The following is a 22,460-nucleotide window of genomic DNA, read 5'->3' as shown; positions in this document are numbered from 1 at the left end:
GCAAAACTGGCTTCTAGGTTGGTCCTGTTACATGAGATCAGTCCAACCCAGTTGAAGGAACTACATTTCCCTTTGTTGAACTTGCTGTTCAGCAGGACACCCAGTTCTTTTCTAGCAAAACTGGCTTCTAGGTTGGTCCTGTTACATGAGATCAGTCCAACCCAGTTGAAGGAACTACATTTCCCTTTGTTGAACCTAAACAGGTTTCTGTCAAACGATTTTCCTAGCCTGTTAAAGTCCCTACCCTCCAGCATACTGACCGCTTCCCCAGTTGATGTTGTCTGCACACTTGCCGAAGATGCATCTTGTCCTGCTGTCCAGGCTGTTAATGGTAAGCAGTTAACCACTAGCAACCATCTGTCAGCTGGACTGATGACAACCCTCTGAGGCTGACAGTCCAGCCAATTTTCCACCCATCGCCCACCCACCGGAGAAGTGGGTTTTATAGATAGGATTTAGTTAGACAACTTGCACACAGTCAGAGGTAAGTGGAGTTGGCAAATTAGGAATAATCTGATCTACTACACAAAAACCTATGGGTTTGGGCTTTTTTAATCTAGCCTAATTAGCTCGGTCCAACCAACATCACTTAACTAAACAGTAAGTATAGGGAAAACTACAAGTCTCAGCAAAAATGAAAGTCAAATCAGTGTTAGCTCCAAATAATTCTGTTATGCCTAAATATTTCTCAGCTCTGTGAACAGCAACATTATCTACCATCCATGCTGAAACATGAAGCAAAACAAGGTTGTAATTCCAGCTTCAGCACAAAATTTACAGATGTCCACAGGATTATGATTATTTAAAATACTGCACTGATTTAAGATGTATACAAATACATATAATCTATTAAAATGGAATGTTTTAAGGTGTACGCTAGGGAGGCTAACAAAAAAAAAAGGGGTCTTATCACCTTGCTATAATGCACTGTGCTTTAGTACCATGCAGTGAAAAAAATCTTGCCTAACAAGGAGTTAATTATCAGTGAAGGAACTCTTAGAAATATCATGGGGATATACGTTGATTGTGTGTCCCTGGTAACTTGATAATATACCAATCCATGATGAGAAGAATGCGTATGCATATAAAGACTGGAAGCCTCTTGCTTAGACTCTTGGCTTTATGATCGAATAAGAGATATTTAGAAATCCATTCACGTGACAGTGGAATGAGGCAGCTGGATTTTAAGAAACTAATACCAAAGTAATAAAAACCTGGTGAGCATGGGAGAATATATTCCTAATACAAGAAAAGGCTGGCACACTGTCAACATACTACATTCATAGCAAAGTAGATGTATTTCTCTGAAAAAGAAAATATATGGACTCACAAGTGGGCAATACAGCCTCGGGGGGACTGTTCAAAGACCCAAGTTTGAAAATATTGCCAGGGCTAGAAATGGAAAACAAGAAAAGGAACTAAGTAGGAATATACGGAGGCTGTTAGGCTGCACAGACATAAAACAGGGGTAGCAAGAAGTCTTGAATAAGTGCATATCTATGCAAAAAGAAAAATGTTTAAAAATACATCTTGAAAAAGGCATGCAAGTCAATTGAGGAAAAAGAAATACCAAAGAGCAGGCAGGTCTATGAATATATGAAGAAGATTAAATCAATAATGATCCCAAAATGGCCAAGTTACTAATAATTTTAAAATATACTATGAGAAAAAATAAAGAAAAGGAATATTGGCAAGTAGGGGATAATAAAGACAATGTTGATGTATAATACCTGCCCATATAAAGCCGATGAAAAGAAATCGGGGGAAATAAAGAAGATACAAATTCTTTAGTTTGAAGGATACATATTTCAGGGCTGAAGGGAATTAGTTAATGAATTTATGAAGTGACTTGTAATTATTTATGAAAAGTCCTAGAGAACTGGGGTGATACAAATGACAGCAAATTAATTAGATTTGCAGGTGTTGGAAGACACTATGAGAATGGAGACCTTGCAGATGATCTAGAGAAGCAAGAAACATGGAAAAAGAATAGACACATTTATCCTTTAAAGAAAAAAAAAAAAAAGCTCATATATGGTGCAATAATCTAATTCTGACACTAATGGAGAGAACCTGGAGTAGCAAAGAATAGCAAAAACCAAACTAGATGTAAGCTTGCACAGCAAGCTACCCCCAAAGCAATTACAGATGTCTTGTAAATGGTAATGTTAAAAATACTATTTTGAATTTGGTTAACTTGGTATAGGAATGATTTAAAGTAGATTAAAGACTCATTTGAGAAAATCCAAATAGCTGTACATTTCTGCTTGAGAAACAGACAACTAAAACATGAAGAAAGTGGGGAAATACAGCAGTCCACATTTTGAAAGTGTAAACACTAAGAATGAAAAAAATACAGTTGAGGCTGGTTCAAGCACTAATGGGATGAAAGTAAACAAAGGGAAATCTAGGTTGATAATCATGAAAGAAATCTTTATGAATTGAGTAATACTAATATTCATAATACTTAACATTTATATAGTACTTCACATCTTCAAAGTGCTTCACTAATATTAACTAATTGCTCTATTCGATTGTAGGGAAGAGTCTTCCCTCAAGGGAAGAAGTTCCAGATTCTGAATCCCTAAGAAGCTACATTAGAAAACCTACTGAAAAACAAACACTATACAGAAAAATCAGCCCCTGGAAAAGTACAGATTCTATAGCTAAAATAATTTTCCTCCTCTGCTTTTTCTTTTACATATGGAAAGCTATGCATGCTATCCAATATCACGCAGATGCTATGTCCCCCAAAGAGATACAAAGGGAAAAATAGTTCTTTCTTTGTTTCAGTGCAGAGATCTTTCAGGAAGGGTGTGGAGAGGAAGCCTTTAAACAGAAATGTAGAGAAGTGCCCAGTATCGCAGAATGCAATGGATAGAATCTTGTTTAGTTTCCCAGCCCAAAAGCAAAATTTTCTAGGGCAGAAAGCAAGAGAAACACACATTTTTGTACTCCAGTGCTTTTTAACTAGACAAGTTGTTAGATTTTAGTACAAATTGACATAGCTGCTGGTGACACCAATAAAAACAATTTACTACTGAAGAGATCTAAGACTTGAGGATTGCTTCGTCTGCTTAAAGTTTTGCTGCTAAAACTAAAAAAGTTTGGCTACAAGACACAAACACCTGCTGAAGCACAGGAATAAAAATTAAGGAGCAAACAGAAATAGGAGACAAAAAGCAACAGTGAGAGAATAAAAGCTGATTGCCTAAGCTGATCCAGTAAGCTTCTATCCTGCAAAGAGAGCAGAAGTGCCCCTTTCACTCCATGAGGTGATGGCACCAGGTTAACAATGCTCTTCTACCTAATTACTAAACATCTGCAGAGAGACAGGAAAAGTGGGTTTATCAGGAATTTACTCTTTCCAAACTCACTGTACTCACAGTAAGTGAGCAGTCCTGTGGGCAGTAAAGCCTTCCACCAATCCAGCATGGGAATGGTTGCCTGATTAATCATTTCATCTGCTAAAAAAAAAAAAAAATCTAAACAACAAAGGTAGTTGAACAAGAAACACCAAAATCTGGTACAGCTGCCTGTGTCACTGTGGAGGGACACTATCATGAGTTGCATCATCTCCTAGATACACCCACTGTTCCCTGCGGTACAGGGAGATTATATAGTGAGCCCAAAGGCTCACACCAGCACTGGCACTGCACTAAGGTGTGCTTGGAGAGACTCCTCATCCTGAAGAATATACAATTTAAATAGACAAGGCAGATCAAGGCATAAGAAAAATAAACCTCCGTAGCAATAGGTTAACATCTGACTGTCAAGAAGTTTTCAGTGGACATGTTTCTGTACACAGTGTTCAGCACTGCTGTTTTCTGACCAAACGGCCACCTTAAGGTATGTGGCTAAATAACGTCAAGTTTAATGCCTCAGGATGTCATCTTGTTGACTTCATTCCCTTTTCCCACATCGCATGGCTTAGCTAGAGCTCAGGTAAATGCATTGCAGTAGAGGGATCACAGACAGTAGACCCCCGGCTTGCTCACTCAGTACTCTGACACAGTAAAGCAAATACTATATTTTTATAAATTTCACCACAGAAAACAGTGTCAGCATCCCTTGTTTTGTTTTTGCACAATGCTACATAATTGCTTCCTAATAAAAAAATAAATTCTGAAACAGAAATCCCAGGTCAGCAACAGATGGGAAAATCCAGCAGAAGCAAGGACAGAGGCAGCTAAGCCCAGAGCTAACTAGAATTAAGAAACTTGACGTTGTGCCCTGGTGATCCCCAAAGATGGAAAAAACACTATACAAGTATGTGTATATTGTCGTTAAAGGAGTCCAAACATATAACAGAGGGAAGCCAATTAAAAAGGTACTAAATACAGAAGAACTTCAACTTCAGTGATTAGTGCTAGGTAATTTGCCTTGTGATAAACAAGCCATTCAGATCAGTAATAGACCTGAGGTTGTTCCACAGCTTGAAAGCATTTCTCTGAACTTTATCTGGTATCACAGCAAGTGCCAATGTGTATAAGTTAAATTTTGCCATGCGGCTCTACATCTTCAAAGCTAGCAGTCCCAGGGTTTGCGAAAGATACCCACCATCTTCAGACATTATGCTGACCACTACGATCACTCAATCGGCATACATGCAGCTCAGGTGCTATGTGCAATAGCCAGGTGCAGCTTGTAACTTCTCCTGAGTACTACAAAATGAAATGAATGAAAGAAGGGAGAGGCCAGGTTGGATTTTTTTTCCCCTGAATCTATGGAAAATAAATTACTTTTTGGGGACTATCCCTATCCAAGGAACAAAACCCATCATCCAACTGCGAAAAAATCTCAACTTCATCACTACAGTATTGAGAAGGAGGGGGGAGAAGGAAGAGGAAAAGAGAAGAAAAAAATAATGATAGCTGAAAAAAACATAAAAGAAAACCATCAGTGAAAATTGCCCCTGAAACTTTGCAGAATTGTAACGGCTTTCTCTTGCTTAAATTGATTGGTGTAGCAATGTTATAAAATGACTATTAGGATTCATTGTGCACAACAGAAAGTGTGAAATGTCAGCAGACTATACAGCAAAAGTAATGGGTCCTGAACCCCTGTTAGTCAAAAATGATTTTGTTTCAAATTAGAAATTGATTTTTTTGGACACAAGCCCTTTACAGGCTTCCAACTTTTGTAGCTGTGCCTTGGAAGAGATTAACCTCAGCCACTGTTTGGGTCCAGGCTGATGATACCCTTTTGAAAGTTTCTTCACAGGGACTGCTTTTTAATGTTGGTACGGTCTTAACCAATAACACAAGTTATTTGTTCCTTTGAGAAGTGCACCACATTTCTTCTCATTTTGCCATTTTCTTTATTTTTATGCTGACATATACAGCAAACTAGCTGACAAGTTAAAATAAAAAAAAAAAACCTAGCTCATAATTGAACCGAGGATTATGTTCAAGGCTCCACAGTGAAACATCCAAGCTGCTTTTGTTCCCAAGCCTTTCTCTTCCTAAGAAAGACTGCTTCTCTGCTCCTTCAGTGCAGGTACTAAGCTAAGAGCAGGATAGATTTTAGCTGTACAGACATCCCTGTGTGGCAAAATATCAGGTTGTGATGGTGGAGCCATTACTTGGGGAGGAAAAGAATGTGAAGAAGATTACATTTCAAGAGCAAGCCCCACTGCACTTATTCTCTGCTTGCTGGGAAAGGAAAAAGAATTGTTGAAGTAGTTCTTTGAGATTAAAGGGCTATTTTTTCCTTTCCATCAGGAACACCAGCCAAAAAGATCACTTGTTATTTACACGGCTTTCTCTGCTTTTTATTACTTTAAATGTAGCTACCTTCTCTTGGGTTGTTTTAAGCAGCTTGCAATCCTCTCCCTCTAATTCTGCATTTTACTGGTATGCTCTTTAACACATATATACAATTTCTAAATTCCATCAGCACAATAATGGCCCTGCAATACAGTATGCTTCCCCTTACCTTTCCTTGACTTGGTGCCTTCCCTCTTGGTTTGCATCAGAAGGGTTTGTCCATCTTTCACGTTTGCACCTAAACCAACCACTTTCTTCCCCAAACTGCTACCACCACTGCTGCCTGGTGTTCTGGAGGTTTTGCTCACTGGAAGTGTCCTTGGAAAATAATCTTCACATTTCAACACTGGTATGCTGGGAGGAAAGAAAGATCATGCTATTACATGATGCATTCAGCCCTTTTAACACTGCACCCAGCCCTCTCCCCAGCTTTCACTCTCCAGAAGTGGAACCGCCATGCTGCTTTATCAGGAGTCTTTGGTTATCAGCAGCTGGCAGCACGCTGACAATTACATTTGGAGTTTTGTGGCATTAGGCACATTCCCTAAAGCATTAGGTCCTGGATTTCCTGAGTCATTAGGACAGGACAAGTGGGATGTAGATACAGATATGAAGATACAGATGAAGATATTTTGTCCAGCAAGTGGAGTTTGAAGAAAGAGTAATTAAAAAAATTCTCACTTTACTAGGATAAAGGGGAGAGAGAGAAGATTATGTGAAGATAAAATTGGAGTTGTGGTTTGCAGAGGGGAAGCAGATGATACATTGATTCAATAAGAAAAGGGATGAGAGGAGAAGAGACAAAAAGAGGTGAGATGAATGAACAGAGGTACTTGTAAGCAGCATAGAGAACGTATAAGCAAACTGGTGGGAGAGTATCTGTTGCAGCAAGTGCAGCAGTTTGAGTAAGAAAAGCGAAAGCTAACTAGAATCTTTATGGTTCAAGATGACCTTCAGCACAAGATCATAAACACTGAACAGATAGAGCCAGGAGAAATTTGGTGATGTGGAGCAAGGGTGTCCTCAGTCTCCGCAGACACAGGCAATGACAAAACATTTTGGGCAGACAGGAGGCTATGGAGACTCATCTTTCAATAAAGACAACTTACTGCTTTCAAATTCTGCTCTCTGGGAAACAGCTACTGCTTTAAATGAGGATTCCTAACATATATACACCATTAGCCCTGTCATTGTTAGAAAAAGGTATTTAAAACTTTTAAAAAAAAAATAAATCTTTCGAATATCCACAGGAAGGCATACAATTCATCCCAAGATTATACTGCTGTACTTGCAAATATGGGAGTGACATACAGCTTTCCTAAGTTAACAGAAAATTAAACAAATCTTTTTCCTGTTTAAGCACCAATTTTACATTGGCAACCCAAAGATTGCCACTGAGTTTGTATTATTTGGGATACAGCTTTATGGAGGTTGATTCACAAGAATCTTTTACCTAAAAAGCTTACACGACTCACATTAGTCTACATCTGAGGAAAAAGCGGATATCTGATGTTCCCATCAGAAAACGATAGCTAAATTAAGTTTCAAATCAATGTGCTGTATAAGCCATTGTTTAATAGGGCCCGCTGCACCTGTTGGACAATTAGTATTACTCCTGTATTATTAATGCAGAGATTATATAATGGCTTATGACCTGTAACAACTGGCTGAAGTGTTGGATAAAACTTCTCTGAATAACCCCCGTTTACTTTAGGGCTTCAAACTCTGTGGTCACTAATAATATTGTAAAGTGTTATTACAATTTATGGTGGACTAAATTAGTATCTTATTTGAATTACATGAAATTACTAACCTACTAATTCCTGCAACCCAGCGTACAGCAAGAGGTGGGTTTGAACCCTAATAACTGTTTAAAGAGGCTTAAAGGTGTAATACTTGACCAGATTTCTCTGATAATACAGGACTTGATACTCTATTTGCATGTACATGGATGACTAATAGCATTTAAAAACACTGAGGGTGTGATTATTTGGATGCTTTCTGAGATTTTAAAGTACGTTTAATTACAACCTACAGATCTTCGGTGAAGACAGTGACCTTTGGCTCATAGTCAAGGAGGCGATTACTCCACTTGGTTCACCGCAATACCTTTGACATGGTGCAGTTACCTCTAGAGAATACAGAGTTCTGGTTTAAAAACTGCTATGGCAGAGGCAATTCAAACAGAAACAGACACCAAAAAGTAGTTACAGAAGCTAATTTATGAGGAAATAACAACAGCAAGTGTATTTGCGTTTATAGCTCACTAAACAAATAATTAGAGCCTGGGTCTTTAGTATTTAATAAAAGAAAGCTCACACTAAAGTTTTGCTCAATTAAGGATATATAGAGTCCAATCTTAACATGACAAACTCCTAATCCTAGAGGTGTGTAGACCAAGGAGGGAAAGAGATAATGCAGAGAGATACAAAAATTCAATAATTAACAATGCACTAAAATTAAACAAAGAAAACATAAGGAAAAAAAATCTATTTCAGAACATAGTTACTCATTCACCTGTGGAATAATTAGTAAAATGATTGATGTGACTATTGCAACCTGGAAAATTTAAAACTAACATATGGTCCAAAGGGATGAGTTACATATAGCTAGAGAGACTAAGCAACATAACAGGTCCTTCTCTGTTTTCAAATCCAGCAATCCTTTACATCACTCAAATGTAGCATGGTTAGTAGGACTTCCTGCAGGGCACCACAATATCCAATGACTTTTCATGCTATTCCCTGAAACTACACAACAGAGAGGACTGTCTAAATAAAGAACTTATTAACCTACCTAAGCTACGTACTAAAGCAGGAGTAGTAGAGTAGCATCGCCAGAAAAGTGAGTCTCAGCACTGCTGCCTCCTTATGAATATCGAAGCACATGGCCAACAAAGGAAAATACACCTTGAACGATTTTTCCATTTTGTCTGAGCCTCATATCGCGATATCCCTGCTGAGCGTGAATGGCAAATTTTAAATGTCATTCAGGACCCATTGAATACTGCTAGTATTTGCATTCCTTAAAAAGTAGAAAAACATTAACCTTTTGTTTTATTGAATTAAAATGCCATGGAAATGCTGATGTAGTCTTCAGAGACTGAAATACTTTTACAAAGAAGAATAGCTGTCATTTATTAGACACAAAGAACAATTACTTGATAGGATGCTTTCTGACAAAAAGCAGATTGGTATTCTCATCATAGAAAAGGCATTGTAAAAAAACCCAGCACAGACCTCTGAGACTTGAATAATTTAAAGCTGCATTTGGTGCAATTTGAATTTTTCTTTAGGGAGGCAAAGTTAAATACCTTTAATTTGTTCTAATTATTTCAAATTTGCAAGTTAATTATGGCTGATCATTAAATAACAAAAAGGACTATCGTCTCCATAGAGTTTTACCTCCTACCCTCTGCATTACTTAAGCTAGATTTTAGTATGCATGAATTAACTTTCTAAATAATCACACGGTTTGACTAAATGGCTCAGTAAAATGAGCTCTGATCCTCAGAATAAGCATTAATGGACATTAGAAAGGCTATTGGGACCCATGTTACTTACATTATAAGTATTTTTAATGGGGTCTTATTTACTAATCTTTATGTACTGTTCAAGTTAGGGCACCATATAGATACATTATTCTGCTTTAATAGAGGAAAGTCAGTTCTTCGAGATGCTAAAACAAATGTTCATTTAGAGCCAACTAAATTCATTTTTAAACTAATGCAGGAAAACTCTGATAGAATTTAACTTGTTTTAGCTACTCGTCCTGATGAATCAATCCAACATAATGGTAGCCTTGGTCTGCAAATGGTCTTTTACAGATCTGTTTGAATCGCTAAGCAACTCGAGCAGCTAAGACTTGCCACAGAGTAGCATTTACTATCAGAATGTGTACACTCACGAGGTTTCATCTCTTCCCTGCTCTGCACCTAGCGCTCATCTGACAGGTTCCCAGATATTGATCCCAAATTTGGATGCTCACCTTTCCTGAACTCTGATCCTTCCATGTGTTTTTCAGTGCAGATCAGTGGCATCCAGAGAACATAACTACATTATAACTCATCAGAAACCCAAAATAGGAGGCACTTCAGGCCTTCAGTATGTATGTTCAATAGATGGCTGCCTTAATGGTACCCTGCTACATCCCAGGCTTGCGTGTTTAACCATTATCAAACTAACAGATTGTCGTGGTAGGTTAGCCCCAAAAGCAAATATGTTGGAATGTTATTTTCCTGTTCCACAATTTCTGTTTTAAAAATAAAATAATTAGCAGTTCATGTGTGCAATCTGCTGCAATTATATCAGGCCAAGAATAAATAACGCTTAATGATGCAAAACTGGTGGTAAGTACACAACGCAAGCAATACGTTTTTGTAGCTGGAACCTATATTGCTATTTCAGATGTAGTTTGACAAACAGGCTGAAAACTGCTCCCACCACCACCACCTCTTTGGCTGGAAGAGTTTTCAGCCAGCTCAGCTTCCAGAGTCAGCTCAGTATAAAGCAGCAGTATCACAGGTGCTGGGACAAAGAACAAGGTGTCGTCTTCTATCATGGGATCTGCTTTTCAGCTTGGGGACTGAATTTAGATGAGTTTAAATCAAGTTATCAAACCACACTTTCGAAAAACACCAGTTCCAAAGTGGGAATGTTTGGGAAGTTGTTTTACTGCATGGCAAAAAAAAAAAAAATTTGTTGGGACAAAAGGACTGTAGACTTTGGATGAGTGGATCTAAGAGACAACAACAGTGGTCTCCTGAACCCTCACAACTTTTTCAGTCCTCTCAAGTGTACTGTGTTACTCCTTGTAAGCCCCTAGTTCCAAAACTACCAAGTACCTCAGATTTCTCAAATACTTTTTCCAACAACGTGCCAGGTAGGGCAATGTGATTACCTCAGGGCACAGACGACACAAAACTGATGCAGTAAGGAAGCTGGACCCCTGGACCACAAGCAGGCCAGCAGAGGTGGAAGAGAACTGGAACTGACTCCCAAACACTTGACTCACTGAGAAAAGGAGACACCTGACATTAGTGCACACACTGTGTGTGTCTCCTTAGAGCTAATCATGAGGAAAACCCTGACAACAGAGGTAGAGCTTACAGTCCCTCCTTAGCATATCTCCATCTGCAACCTGGAGTCCTCTTCTTAGGGGCACAGGCTGCCCCCTCTTTCCAGCGGAGCTGGGGAGAAACACTTCAAGACATACAAGCCAGCAGAGCAGCATATGGGAAAGAAGAGGGACATTGGTCGGTCGACTCGTTCCTGCTTTGTGTACAGTGTGCAAATCTACAGGACGGCTGAGTAGAGCTGGAAGGGAGGTAAGAGGTTTGCAGGCGAGGAGGAGAAGCACAGCGTGAACTTCAAGATAATCTCTCATCTCTGAATGCCATCACCCTTCCATTTGTCGCCACAAAACCAATCTGCTCATGTCAGCAGATCTACAACCTTAAAACCACAGTTAAAAATCTAAAGCCTATCATATTGAAACATAGAGTACTTGAAAAAAAAAGAAAAGAAAAAGCTTAACATTTTCCCCCTCCTTTAAAAAGCAGGAAAAATACCCCGTTATAATATGGACCTTGAAGGCCTTGAAGTCTGTGAGCCTGTCCTCGTGGGAGAGGTGTTCCACCCCTCTGACCATGTTTGTGGCCCTGCTCTGGACCCGCTCCAACAGGTCAATAACCTTTGGGACCAAGGCCATCTGCTTTCTCACATACTTCTCTAGGCAAAAGGCTGGAGGGCAGGGACAGGCAGGGGAACACCTCAGCAGCCAGCAAGAGTTCTGGAACTGAAATATAAATATTATCAAATCTGCTTGTAACGAAAGGATTTTTTGTCACAGAAAGTAGACAGTGATTGCCTACAATCTGCATGTTATTATGCACACAATATTTTGCCGGGGAGTGATGCAGAACATTCATTTCTTACAGTCCTCTTCAGGCTCAGCACTCACAAATCCAGTAATGGCTGTGGCTCTGTGAGGTTTCTCTATTGGTTTTTTTTTTTCTGTTGAACTCTATCTCTTGGACCTACTGTGTTTGGTTTACTTTGCTCTCATTTTGGAGGCATTATACCAGTTACTATGCTAAAAACTTTTTCACATATTAAGCTGCACCAGGGTACAGTAATCCACAGCACGGCTTCTCCTGACCACTCCTTCAGAGACCAGTTCCTTCCCCATTCCCTCAGTGACTGGTGCTCAGATATTTAACTCCATCAGCAAGAACTGAGGCCACATACGGTCTTAATTAGCAATGACATACTAGATCATACCAGCCAAAGGTAAACCCTGGCCTCATTGAATCAATCAGAATATTGCCTTTATCTTCAATGAAGTAAGGACTTCACTTAATATACACAGTTAGAGGTCCATTTGTAGCAAGTACTAAGCTAAATTCCACATAAAATTATATTAATGCCTTCCCTTTGAAGCCCTGTCCTCATTCTGCTTTAAGTTAGCCATATTTCAACTCCCTACCAGCACCCTTCCCTCATATCTCAGTTTTCCTAATAAACAGTGAAATGAGCTCTGATCACTTTTCTCTCTTCTCTTCTCAATCCAAACAAAATTCCAACATAAAGGTTTTCCATCACAGAGAAAAAGCCACAGAAAACAGACTGGGAAAGCTTTAGCAGGACAAAATGCTGTGATTGTGTGTTTGGTCTTTCTTACGGAGCAGAGCAGCTGTCGTTCCAGCAAGCAGTGCTGTCAGCCTTCACAAAAGAAAGTCATGTAAATGTCAAGTCATAGGTATAAAAACAATCCTTCAAAACAGCGTCTGTATATCTGAAAAGCCTGCCTAGCTGTCACCAGTGAAAGAATCATGAGGAATGATGCAAAAGCCTGTTTAGGACAAAGTTTTTGAACTATATCCAAACTTCTCTAGCAGATCAAGCTGCATTCACTCTCTCCTTCAGGAGGAGAACCACATGCTCTTCAGCAAAGTGAATGCCTGTCTTAGTGCCTTACACAGCACCACTATTGTTTGGCTAAGAGCTAGCCCCATTCACAAGGTGCCCATCGAAATGCCATGTGCAAGCTATCTCCTGAAAAAACATCCCTCAAATTAGATTGCAATTTGGTTGTGATACAGGCATAGAAGAGCAAGGCATCATCCCTTCTCAAGTTGGCCCACCCAGGACAAAAGGCTTTACAGTAGATGGGCTGTACTCATAACAGGCTGTGGCTGAGCTGTTGCTGCAGAGATCAGTCTGCGCGTGCAGGTAACCACCTGCTTGGTGCAAGAGTCCTTATGTTTTCCGTTGCTAAGCCTGTCGGTACATAAGCACTGTCTCCTTCATATGAGTTTCCAGACAGGCTGATAGGTGTTGATAACAGGAGCTTTCAGTAAATGAGCAGCAATTGCAAAAGCCTTTTTTCTGATCATGGCTCACACTGTGGAACAACCATTTGCTAAGGATAAGTGACAATATAGCAAAGGAGGGACACAATAAGAGGTGAAAAGTAGGTACTCACAGGGTTTCCAGTATGCCCTCCTAGCAAGACATTTTGAAGAGATGCCTAATTAGAGCAACAGATATTTAAGATTGCACTCTTGTCTGCAGGTATTATGAAGAGTTACATATGCACAGAAAATAAGAATCTTGGAGGATACTGTAGGGCCTATATGTGGACAGAAGAATTATAAAAGATATAACATCTACAGTTGCTTCTGTTCATTGACAAAGTTGCACTTGATAGATGATAACTTTCCATACTTAGGATACTGGCATGATAAATTATCATCCCTGGTTTATAAGTGAGGAAATTAAGGAACATAAAGTTACAAACTTCTTACACGAATAGCAATGAAAATTAATAACCACTAAACTGGGCAAATACATGTACCCCTAAGGATCCTGGAAGGTCACTGACAGCTCTCCTTGTATCAGGGAACATGTTGCAGGGAAAGCCTTTCATAAATGCATCAAATTCCATAATAACCACAATTAGAGGTTTTATCTTTCCTGTTCTTCTGAGGCTGCTGTCCTTGAATCTGATTTCTCTAATGATTAGGAACTATTACCACTGAAACCAGCATGGGAGTACCCTTACAGGACCCATCTTTTTCCATGAAAATGCTGTCCTCTTATTCTAATCATCTGTATGTGAATCATATGAAGATTAAATCAACCATTCTAAGCACAGATTACTACCGGGTTTTAGGGTTATATAGGTCTGTTAGTGTCAAAGTCTTACAAATCTTGGTACTAGTGAATCTGGAGACTGTAATGCTTTTCTTCTTCTAAAAAGCCAGCAGAGGGTCAGTGTGTTGGCACAGGCTCAGTCCAGGAACAAGGCACAGCTCTAACATGATGCCAACATGTCTCCTCACACCACACTGGCTCCCTAGCCAAACACAAACCTGACGTGTTTTTTGATTCTTGTTGTATAGTGATCAAAAGGAATAGCATGTTAGAATAAAGCCCGGTCTGCAACTATAAATGTACATGGCATCCTCAATATTCTCATACTAGGATCTTTTAAAATGGTGTCACACACCATCCCACTTCTGTTGGAAATACCCTTCCTGGTGCACCTTTACACTTCATCAGCCTTTTTTCTATGATTAAATCACATCTGTGGGACATGGTCATTCTGATTAAGGAGCCTGTTAATGATTTACTCCTACACTAGTACTCATCTATATTATATTGCTTAGTAAAATGAAAACAGTGAGATTGTTTATTGATCTGCTTTTAAAAAAAATCTTAGAGCCCCAAAAGAAGTAAATAGAGACATTAGGCTTTGGATTTTACTCAGACTGGTAGACTACCATGCCCAACAGATGTAGATTTGACAATGTAGCTCTTGGTAAAGCTTTAAAATACCACTTCTGGCCACTTCAATTCCCGTGAATCCACTGAAGCTACATGTTTCATAGAGCATGTTTGATGGCTAGTGACTGAAAAATCAGGTATTTATTGCAAGTGCAATACAGAATTAGATGTGCAACTCATCGCATACAACTCTAAAAACCATAGCCTCGGCCACATAAAATACAATACACTAAAGATTTCCTTTCAGTGAATGTGATTTTATTTGAATGTGACATCACCACCAAATATTGACTCAACCAGGATGTTTACAAAACAGATTTAACACTTTTTCGTGAAGTTAAGCTGTGGGGTCTGCCCAGGCTCTGGGCTGCCATTTCCCTGCCCCTAGAAACTGAATGTGACAAATGCACCATGTACTTTTGTTAGTCCAGATACAAGCGATTCTTGCCATCTTACAGCTACTGCTATTGATCTTAGGTCTTGGAAGTCTACCTTGGTACAAGTTTGTTATAACTTGTTTGGAAATGTCTGTCCAGAGCTGTTTCCACCAGTGCCACTCTGACACTCTAATGTGCGTTTAGAGGCTTGCATTATTTGTGCTGCAAAACTATCTCAGCCCTATTGAGTCTACAGCCAGTATATAAATTTAGCCCATCCCTCAGAGACATGACTTTGTCAAAAATGATGCAAGACGTAGACAGAGATTAAAGGAGCACAAAGTTAAAAAAGAAAAAAAGGATTAACTATGCATCAATCGAACAGAACGGCATGTATTACACAAAGAGGTGAAGCCTGGTGCTATTGACAGAAGACTGAAGATACTTGCATATTGTTTTGTTTCAAACTCTTGCATGTGCTAGAAACCATATGTAAACTTTTCTACACAGAAGAGCTGATGATTTGTCATTGCAGGTGAATTACAATACTTGTCACTGGTGATATCTTGTGAGTATGATTTAGATCTTAGGTGGATTTACTGAGCAGAGATCATTCTTGTGGTCAGTGGCAAGAGACAGATTAGGTTGAAACTCATCAAATTAGGATTGGGGATGGGAAGGGAAAAAAGCACTCTGAAAATGTGAAAAAAAAAAAAAAAAACAACAGCCACAACTCTGAAAAAGCTCTGAACTCTAAAAAAGGTCTCAAAGATGCAAGATGTGATACAGGACAGATGTAATCAGAACAGACAGACAGAGGCAGGAGTCACTATGACATGACTCAGCGGTTCCAGAAAGTCAGAAAGAGTTAAGGAACGTGGTAGGAGCACATGGCCAAAAGTTCACGTAACACCCAAAACAACACTAAGTCTCTTGTAACTGAAGGAGTAAAGAAGAAAAGGCAGCAGATAAAATAAAAAAAAGAAGCCGCTTTCCACAGAGCTCTATATACTGATACAGTAGACAACTGGCCTTCGAAGGAAGGTTACAGAGAAGCAATGGTGACAAGATCTGAATAAGCAGCCAAGATACCCATTTCGAAAACTTATTTTGAAGGAGGAGAACAAATATTGAGCAGTCAGAGAAGCTTTTACAGTAGTCAAGGTGCAAGACGAAGGACTAGGGCAAGGGGTGGTGTTTTAACTGTTGACACACTGAAGGCATATTTTTGCTGCAAAGGAGAAGGAAGCTGCAATAGCTGTCAGCAACCCAGATTCGTATGGAGGAGGAGAGTGACCTTGAGGTTACGAGTCTGAGTGACAGGGAGGAAGTGGTGTTATCAAAATCAGAAGTAAAGGGAGATTCAGAAGAAAAAGTAAGGAGTTCTGCTTTGGCCAGATTAGGACTGATCTGAAGGCAAAACAACCAGGATTATGTGTCAGGGAGGCAGTCAGATATGCAAGACTAAACGGAACAGAGCAGAGGGTTTAAGAGTTACTGGCAGAGAGACGATAGCCAAATCCGTGTAACTGGATGTTGTCAGCCAGGGACATGGGTACAGAAATCTCCAGGCAAATCAAGGACTAACTAAATCCCTTCCCTGCCACCTCACAGAGGTTCCTACCTAGTTCCAAAAGAAATTATCTAAAATAGTGCTGCAAAAACATGCATAAAAAAACCATCTCTCCATAAAATCTAAAGATCATACTGTTTCTAAAATTAGGGCAACCACTAAATGAAAGTTAACCCGAACAATAACTTTAGCTAAACTTCAGGTCACATGCATTTAATATAATGAGATGAATAATATGAAAAGGCCATTCATAATGGAATTCATCGAGTTAGGAATGCCATGCTTAGCTGCCTTATAACATATAATTAATGATCCTATAAAAATCCAGCAGTACGAACTCTCCCGGCTGCCCGCAGAACTGTTCTTTATGCTGGGTAGGGCAAGCAAGCATCTGCTTCCACAAATACTGCCCTTTGAGAAGCTGAAAAGCTTTTTTTCCCCTGCTCCATCGGGGACCACAATGCCATTTCCATGACATGCTGAGCTTTGAACCGTTACCCAAATCAGACTATAGCATTTGGCAACACAGTACACATCTGTCATGATAGACTGGTTATTGGTGAAATGTTAAAGAAAAAGTCATTAACTCTTTTCCATTGCTTCTAATAACCCCACCTTCCTCTAGATTATTTATAATCCCCACTAAACCAACCCACTGTTTATAGTCTTTTAACACAACAGAGAGATATATACTGTCTGGGGAGCTGTCTTGCCTTATACCACTCCCAACCATTTGGTACAACAAAAGACATTCTCTCTCCATCAAAAGGCCTGATCCCTCCTGAAGCCTTGATGCTCAGATTCAAGGTTAAAGGATTAAGGCCTGAAGCATTGAGTACCAGAGGAAAGGAAGCCAAATATCAAAAGAAACACAAAAATCAATCCTCTTCACCACAGGAGCAGTGTGAAGAACAAATCAGCTGGGCTGAATCTAAAATTTTCTCTGTGTGGGTCTCAAAAATTAGCACTGTTATAAACGTAATGGGTAGTTCTGCAAAGCCTCAGCACCCATGCAAAGCCACAGAGTTCAGCTCAACACACCAGTACGGTATGGAAAGTTTTATATCAGAATAATTCAGTGGCAAACACACAAAGTCCACTTCAGAGAAAGTGAGAGCTGGAGAGCAAGCGAGAGCACGCGTGCCGTTATCTTTATATGTAGTCTGTGTATCTGCAAGTGGCAGAATCTAACATTTACTGGAGTTTGCCTTTTGCTTCAATTCTCTGTGTGCTGAAGTGCAGCCAAGGTCACAAGAGGGGTGGGGGAGTGGGTTTTAGCTTAGTGCAGCTGTGATCATGGCCAGAACAGCAGGGTACAGAGGATTTCTTGCTTAACTTTGTAATACCAATAGCTTTTGTTCTTAGTCCTGCCCCATCAGTTCTGATATAAGCTTTTAAATGGCGTGAAAGTTGTGCGGGTGGGTTTAAAATCTCCTAATTTAAAACTACCTTCCAGAACATTGTTTTATAAGATTTTTCTTAACTTTTCCAACTCACAAATTTCTGGGACATATGAGTATCTAGATTAAATTTTATTTTCTCTTCATCCAAGATTACATATAAAAATAAAAAGTAACAAAATGATATGTCTGAAAAAGTATTCCACTCCAATTTATAAAAATAGAATTCAGGTTTCAAAATGCAATTCAGGCAGTAAACTAACAGTGTCTACATTCTCCTGTAAAGAAGGCATCTGCAAATGACTTGCAAAAGTGTCTCTCACTGTCTGCAAGTGTTGGCAAGGAACAAACTCCTTTAGGAGATGCATGAATTTTAAATATTTCAACCCCAAGGAAAAAAATCTCTGAGCATTTTCAGTTCTGATATGTGATATTACAGAACTATACCCATGCAGAAGACTGGCAGGAAATGCAGGTTTTGTGAAAATACCAAAGCACTCGAGTTTTAGCAAGCCTATTTTCACTGATCACCATCCTATGCTTTGCAGTGTTTCTAACAGAGTTCCTGTGCTTTTTGAAGACCTCACCTACAGGCTGGCTCCATCTGCCTATGGAAACTACTCATGGTGTCTCCCACTTACATCTTATACCTCAAGTCCATTAGTAGGCTTCCTGCTCAAGGTTACTTTGGACTGTAATGGAAATGATGTAATACTGCTGTGTGCAGCATACGTGATCATGAGACCAGAATCAGCATAATTCAGGTAAATGTAAGACAAGCAGCTTCAAAACCCTGTCGCAGTTGAAAGTAAACCTGAAAATGAGATTAGCAAAGCAACCAGGTCGGCAGAAACGAACTCGTCTCTCCCAAGTCTGAAAAGGATCGCTGCCTACCTTAAAAAAATAAAAATAATTAAAAAAATTGCATGCCTAGATACGTGTAAAAATTTCCACGCACACCCCCTTTCAGTAATGAGCTTTAAGTAACCACATCAGAACAGAAGTCTTCACCTGCGCAAGAAAACCTACTACCTTTGGAGTCTGCACGTAGCACTAATGAAGTAAAAATGTATACTCTCCCATTACGTCACAACAGACTCCAGCAGCCATCTGTTGAAGGGATGCTGTGCCTATATATAGACAGACAACGCCATGAGAGAAAGAACTCGTATCTGCACCTAATTCAGCATTTGCTCTACTGGCAGATCTGCAAACACTTTTTTTATGGGCCAAAAAAGTGTTTGCTCCACAAATATCCTATCTAAAAATGAAACAAACTTCAATGTTTGGAACAAGAAAGTAACTTGAGTGTTAAAAGGAGCATTAACAAGTGGGTAAGTGGCTTCCAAATACACAGATTTTATGGGCCATTTGCAAGCACAGTTGATTTCAGCCCAATTTAATGTGCCAGTCTGCCAAAACAGCAAATAGATGAAAAAAAATCCCAACTGTATTCAATACATTCCTAAAAGTTGGCCAAGTACTATACAGACACACTTCAAGAGTCCAAGAACAACTCATAGATGAACTGAAGCCTGGGAGGTCTTGGACAACAAGCCACTGGTGGCACTGGTGACAGTGTCTCCTCCAGAGGCTCAGGACAAGAATAACAGGAGGTGATGCACAGTGGCATGAAGAACTGACAAGAAAACTCCAAATAGGAAATTAAATGGGTGCTACCATTGCCACTGTTTTTTAAATATCAGTTCCCTTCAAAAATGGGAGTAATGGGGCCAGCACAAGCCAGGTCAGAGGTGGCAGAGCCGTGTGATTGCATGTGATTTTTATTTTATTTTTAAATTAGTTGGAGAGGGGGGGATTGTGTGAACAAACCTGGATATGCCTGGGACAGCAGGGGGAGCTGCGAGTCTGCGTTCCTCTGCATGTCTATTTAATTGCGTTGAATATGTGGACAAAAACACAGATGTATGCTTGCCCATCACTATAGAAAGATGCTTGCATGTCTAACAAGCTGCAAAAAAAAATCGAGTTCATAACAAAGTATTAAACAAGGAGCAAGAGATAATTGTCACCTTCTCTCACAAGATAATAAAAATAGTTACACCATAAACATAAAAATCTTTTAAAAGACCCCTGACAGCATTCCCTCCTGGAACTATCACCACAGCAATGAGCATTCAAATAGGGGGAAAGTACTGCTGAATTCTGTGTTTGATATTTTCAACTAACTAAAAACATAAACTGGAAAAAATACACACCAGTAATATAGAATGAAGCACACAAACATAAAAAGCCTTCAATGAAATTAAAGGTCACAAATTCCACCTGCAAATCTTTAATACTCCAGGAAAGAAATCCTTTAACCAGGTAGCATACATTGAAAGAGTTCCTGTAGATAACCGTAAACCCATCCGATAGCTGCTGTATCCAACAATTCCTATTTATAACATTTTGCACAGGTCAGTGTAGAAGTGCAGTGGCAGTATTGTGTGAAATCTGAGGAAAAGATACACGTCAGAGAGAAGGCAGTAGAAAGCTGTACTGACAGAGCCATATAGGAAACCTAAGAATCAGAAAAGCAGGGAACGTTGTACGTTAAGATTTAGGCACTCAGCAGAGCTCTGGGGAGGGGTACTTGCAAAGCAGCAAACTGTATCTTCTCTAGTTGGCGCTATTAAATAGGTCTTATTTCTGTGGCATTTAGATCCAAAGTTAAGATTAATTAAAGGAGAGAAGAGTGGATTGTTTCAAAATTCCTCTCCCAGATGCAGACGTCAGGAGCACACACAAAAGCAGGTGCCGGGTGTATTGATCCTACTGAATACGCATGGAGTGGGTACTTGAGCATGTACCAAGCATCTGCGTCTGGGAGATGGAAAGCACTTTGTGAAAGGCTGTTCTATGCTAAACAAATGCATCAGGTTATGTTTTTTTATTCTGAATATTTTAGAGCATCTTGCACACTGGAGCAGACATGAAAAGAAATTATAGACAACCAGGCAACTTGCCATTAATTGTACAAGTTACTATCTCTATAGCTGAAAATTGGCTGTGGGCTCACTCAGGAGCACTCCAAGATACTGAAAACCATCCTCAATAAAACCTGCTCTGGCTGCTGCACCTTAGAGAACTGGAGCTCCTGCATCTGAAGACTCTTTAGGTCACATGAGCCAGCCCAGCTGCAGGCAGGCAAAGGGACAGACACATTTCTTCCCAACAACTCCTCAACACACCCAGCAGGGAAGTGACAAATTCAACACTGCAAATTCATACTGGGACTATTCAAAGAGGCTGAGATGGACAACGCTTGCTGAATTTGATAATGAAGAAACTATAATGGCACATTTAGAAGAGAAAATGAAACAGGCATCCATCCATTAGAAAATTTGGCTATAGTTTGTAGTAGTCCCCCAGATAAAATTTTCCTTTTCACAGCCAGCCAGACTATGACCAAAATTTGTATCAGAAATCAAACTCTGTACTGTATTTGCTTGTAGAATCTTTTTTCCTTTCTCAAGGAGGGAAAAAATTAATCCCTACAGGAGATGACAAGATGCCTTTTAAAGTACATATCTCATTTCTGACTACAATTACCTTTCAATAGCCTGGCACAGCTGCACACTCCTATTTGCTTTTTGTTTTTCATTAAGGGCTCCTCTATTATTTGTACCCATCCTATAGCATTTATGCCTGGCAGTGATGCACATTCCCTTGCCTACGATTCTTCCCACAGATAGTAGAGAATAAATTGCAATTAGATTTTCGTAATTGTAGATAATTAACTCAAAATGAGCTGTTAATTATAAAAAACCCTATGTTTTTCAGTTCTTGATTATATTATTTATTTTACTTCTAAACTCCAATACCTCACTTCAGCAAGTTTAGTATTTTAAAGTACGTTCACCATTTCCTTTAAAATGCCAGGATATTTTTAAGCTAAGTTTTGCTTATGTGAAGACTGAAATCAAGTATCATGCTGTGAGGTTTGCTAGAGGAGCTCTCATGTATGAACTGAAAGTCAGAGAGGGTTGGTTTTCCGTTAGGGTTCTGATAGCATTTGCTGTAACAAGAACTATTTGTCAGGTCAATTAAAAAACAAATAATAAAAAAAAAACCACTTCCCCGCCCCCCAAAAAACCAAACAAACAAACAAAAAAAAAGAGACTATTAAAAAAAAGGATGTGTTTCTACAAGCTCTTCATCCTTTCTAAGCTCTAGCCACACACTTGCACACTCTCTCGATGCTGAAGAGAACATCACTTACATATTCAAATGCATAAAAAAGACAAATGGACTTGTCTGCCATAGCCTCTTTCAAGCCTTACATTCGAGTAAATTATTTAGAGAGCATTCATCTGGTAACCTTTACAAAACTGAAGATGGCATATAGGAAGAAAAACTTCCAACTGTTTTGCTGCCAAACTTTGGAACCAGCTGGCATGGCAACTTGAGACTGCACGAACACATATTAACTTTGAAAAATTATAGTAAATCAAAGCAGAGGAATGAAGAGAGGGTGGGGAACCTTTTGAAATCTGGAACTCTCATTTTGTTAACGGCACAGGTTTTCCTCATTTTCCCTGCTAGGCTAT

The 22,460-nt window shown here is 39.4% G+C and overlaps 1 protein-coding gene across 1 annotated transcript in view; it reads right to left on the bottom strand.

Moving 5' to 3' along the window:
* KIAA1328 (KIAA1328 ortholog) overlaps positions 1 to 22,460 on the bottom strand; it is a 179,967-nt gene that overhangs the window by 31,115 nt on the left and 126,392 nt on the right. The window contains 1 exon segment of the mRNA XM_075741197.1: positions 5,938 to 6,122. Coding sequence (XP_075597312.1) covers positions 5,938 to 6,122 — 185 coding nt within the window.

The sequence above is a fragment of the Balearica regulorum genome, chromosome Z (genome assembly GCF_011004875.1).
Source record: "Balearica regulorum gibbericeps isolate bBalReg1 chromosome Z, bBalReg1.pri, whole genome shotgun sequence".
In the NCBI taxonomy this organism is placed as follows: Eukaryota; Metazoa; Chordata; class Aves; order Gruiformes; family Gruidae; genus Balearica; species Balearica regulorum.
Note: the sequence above shows the minus strand (reverse complement) of the source record. Positions and strands in the feature narration are given on the sequence as shown.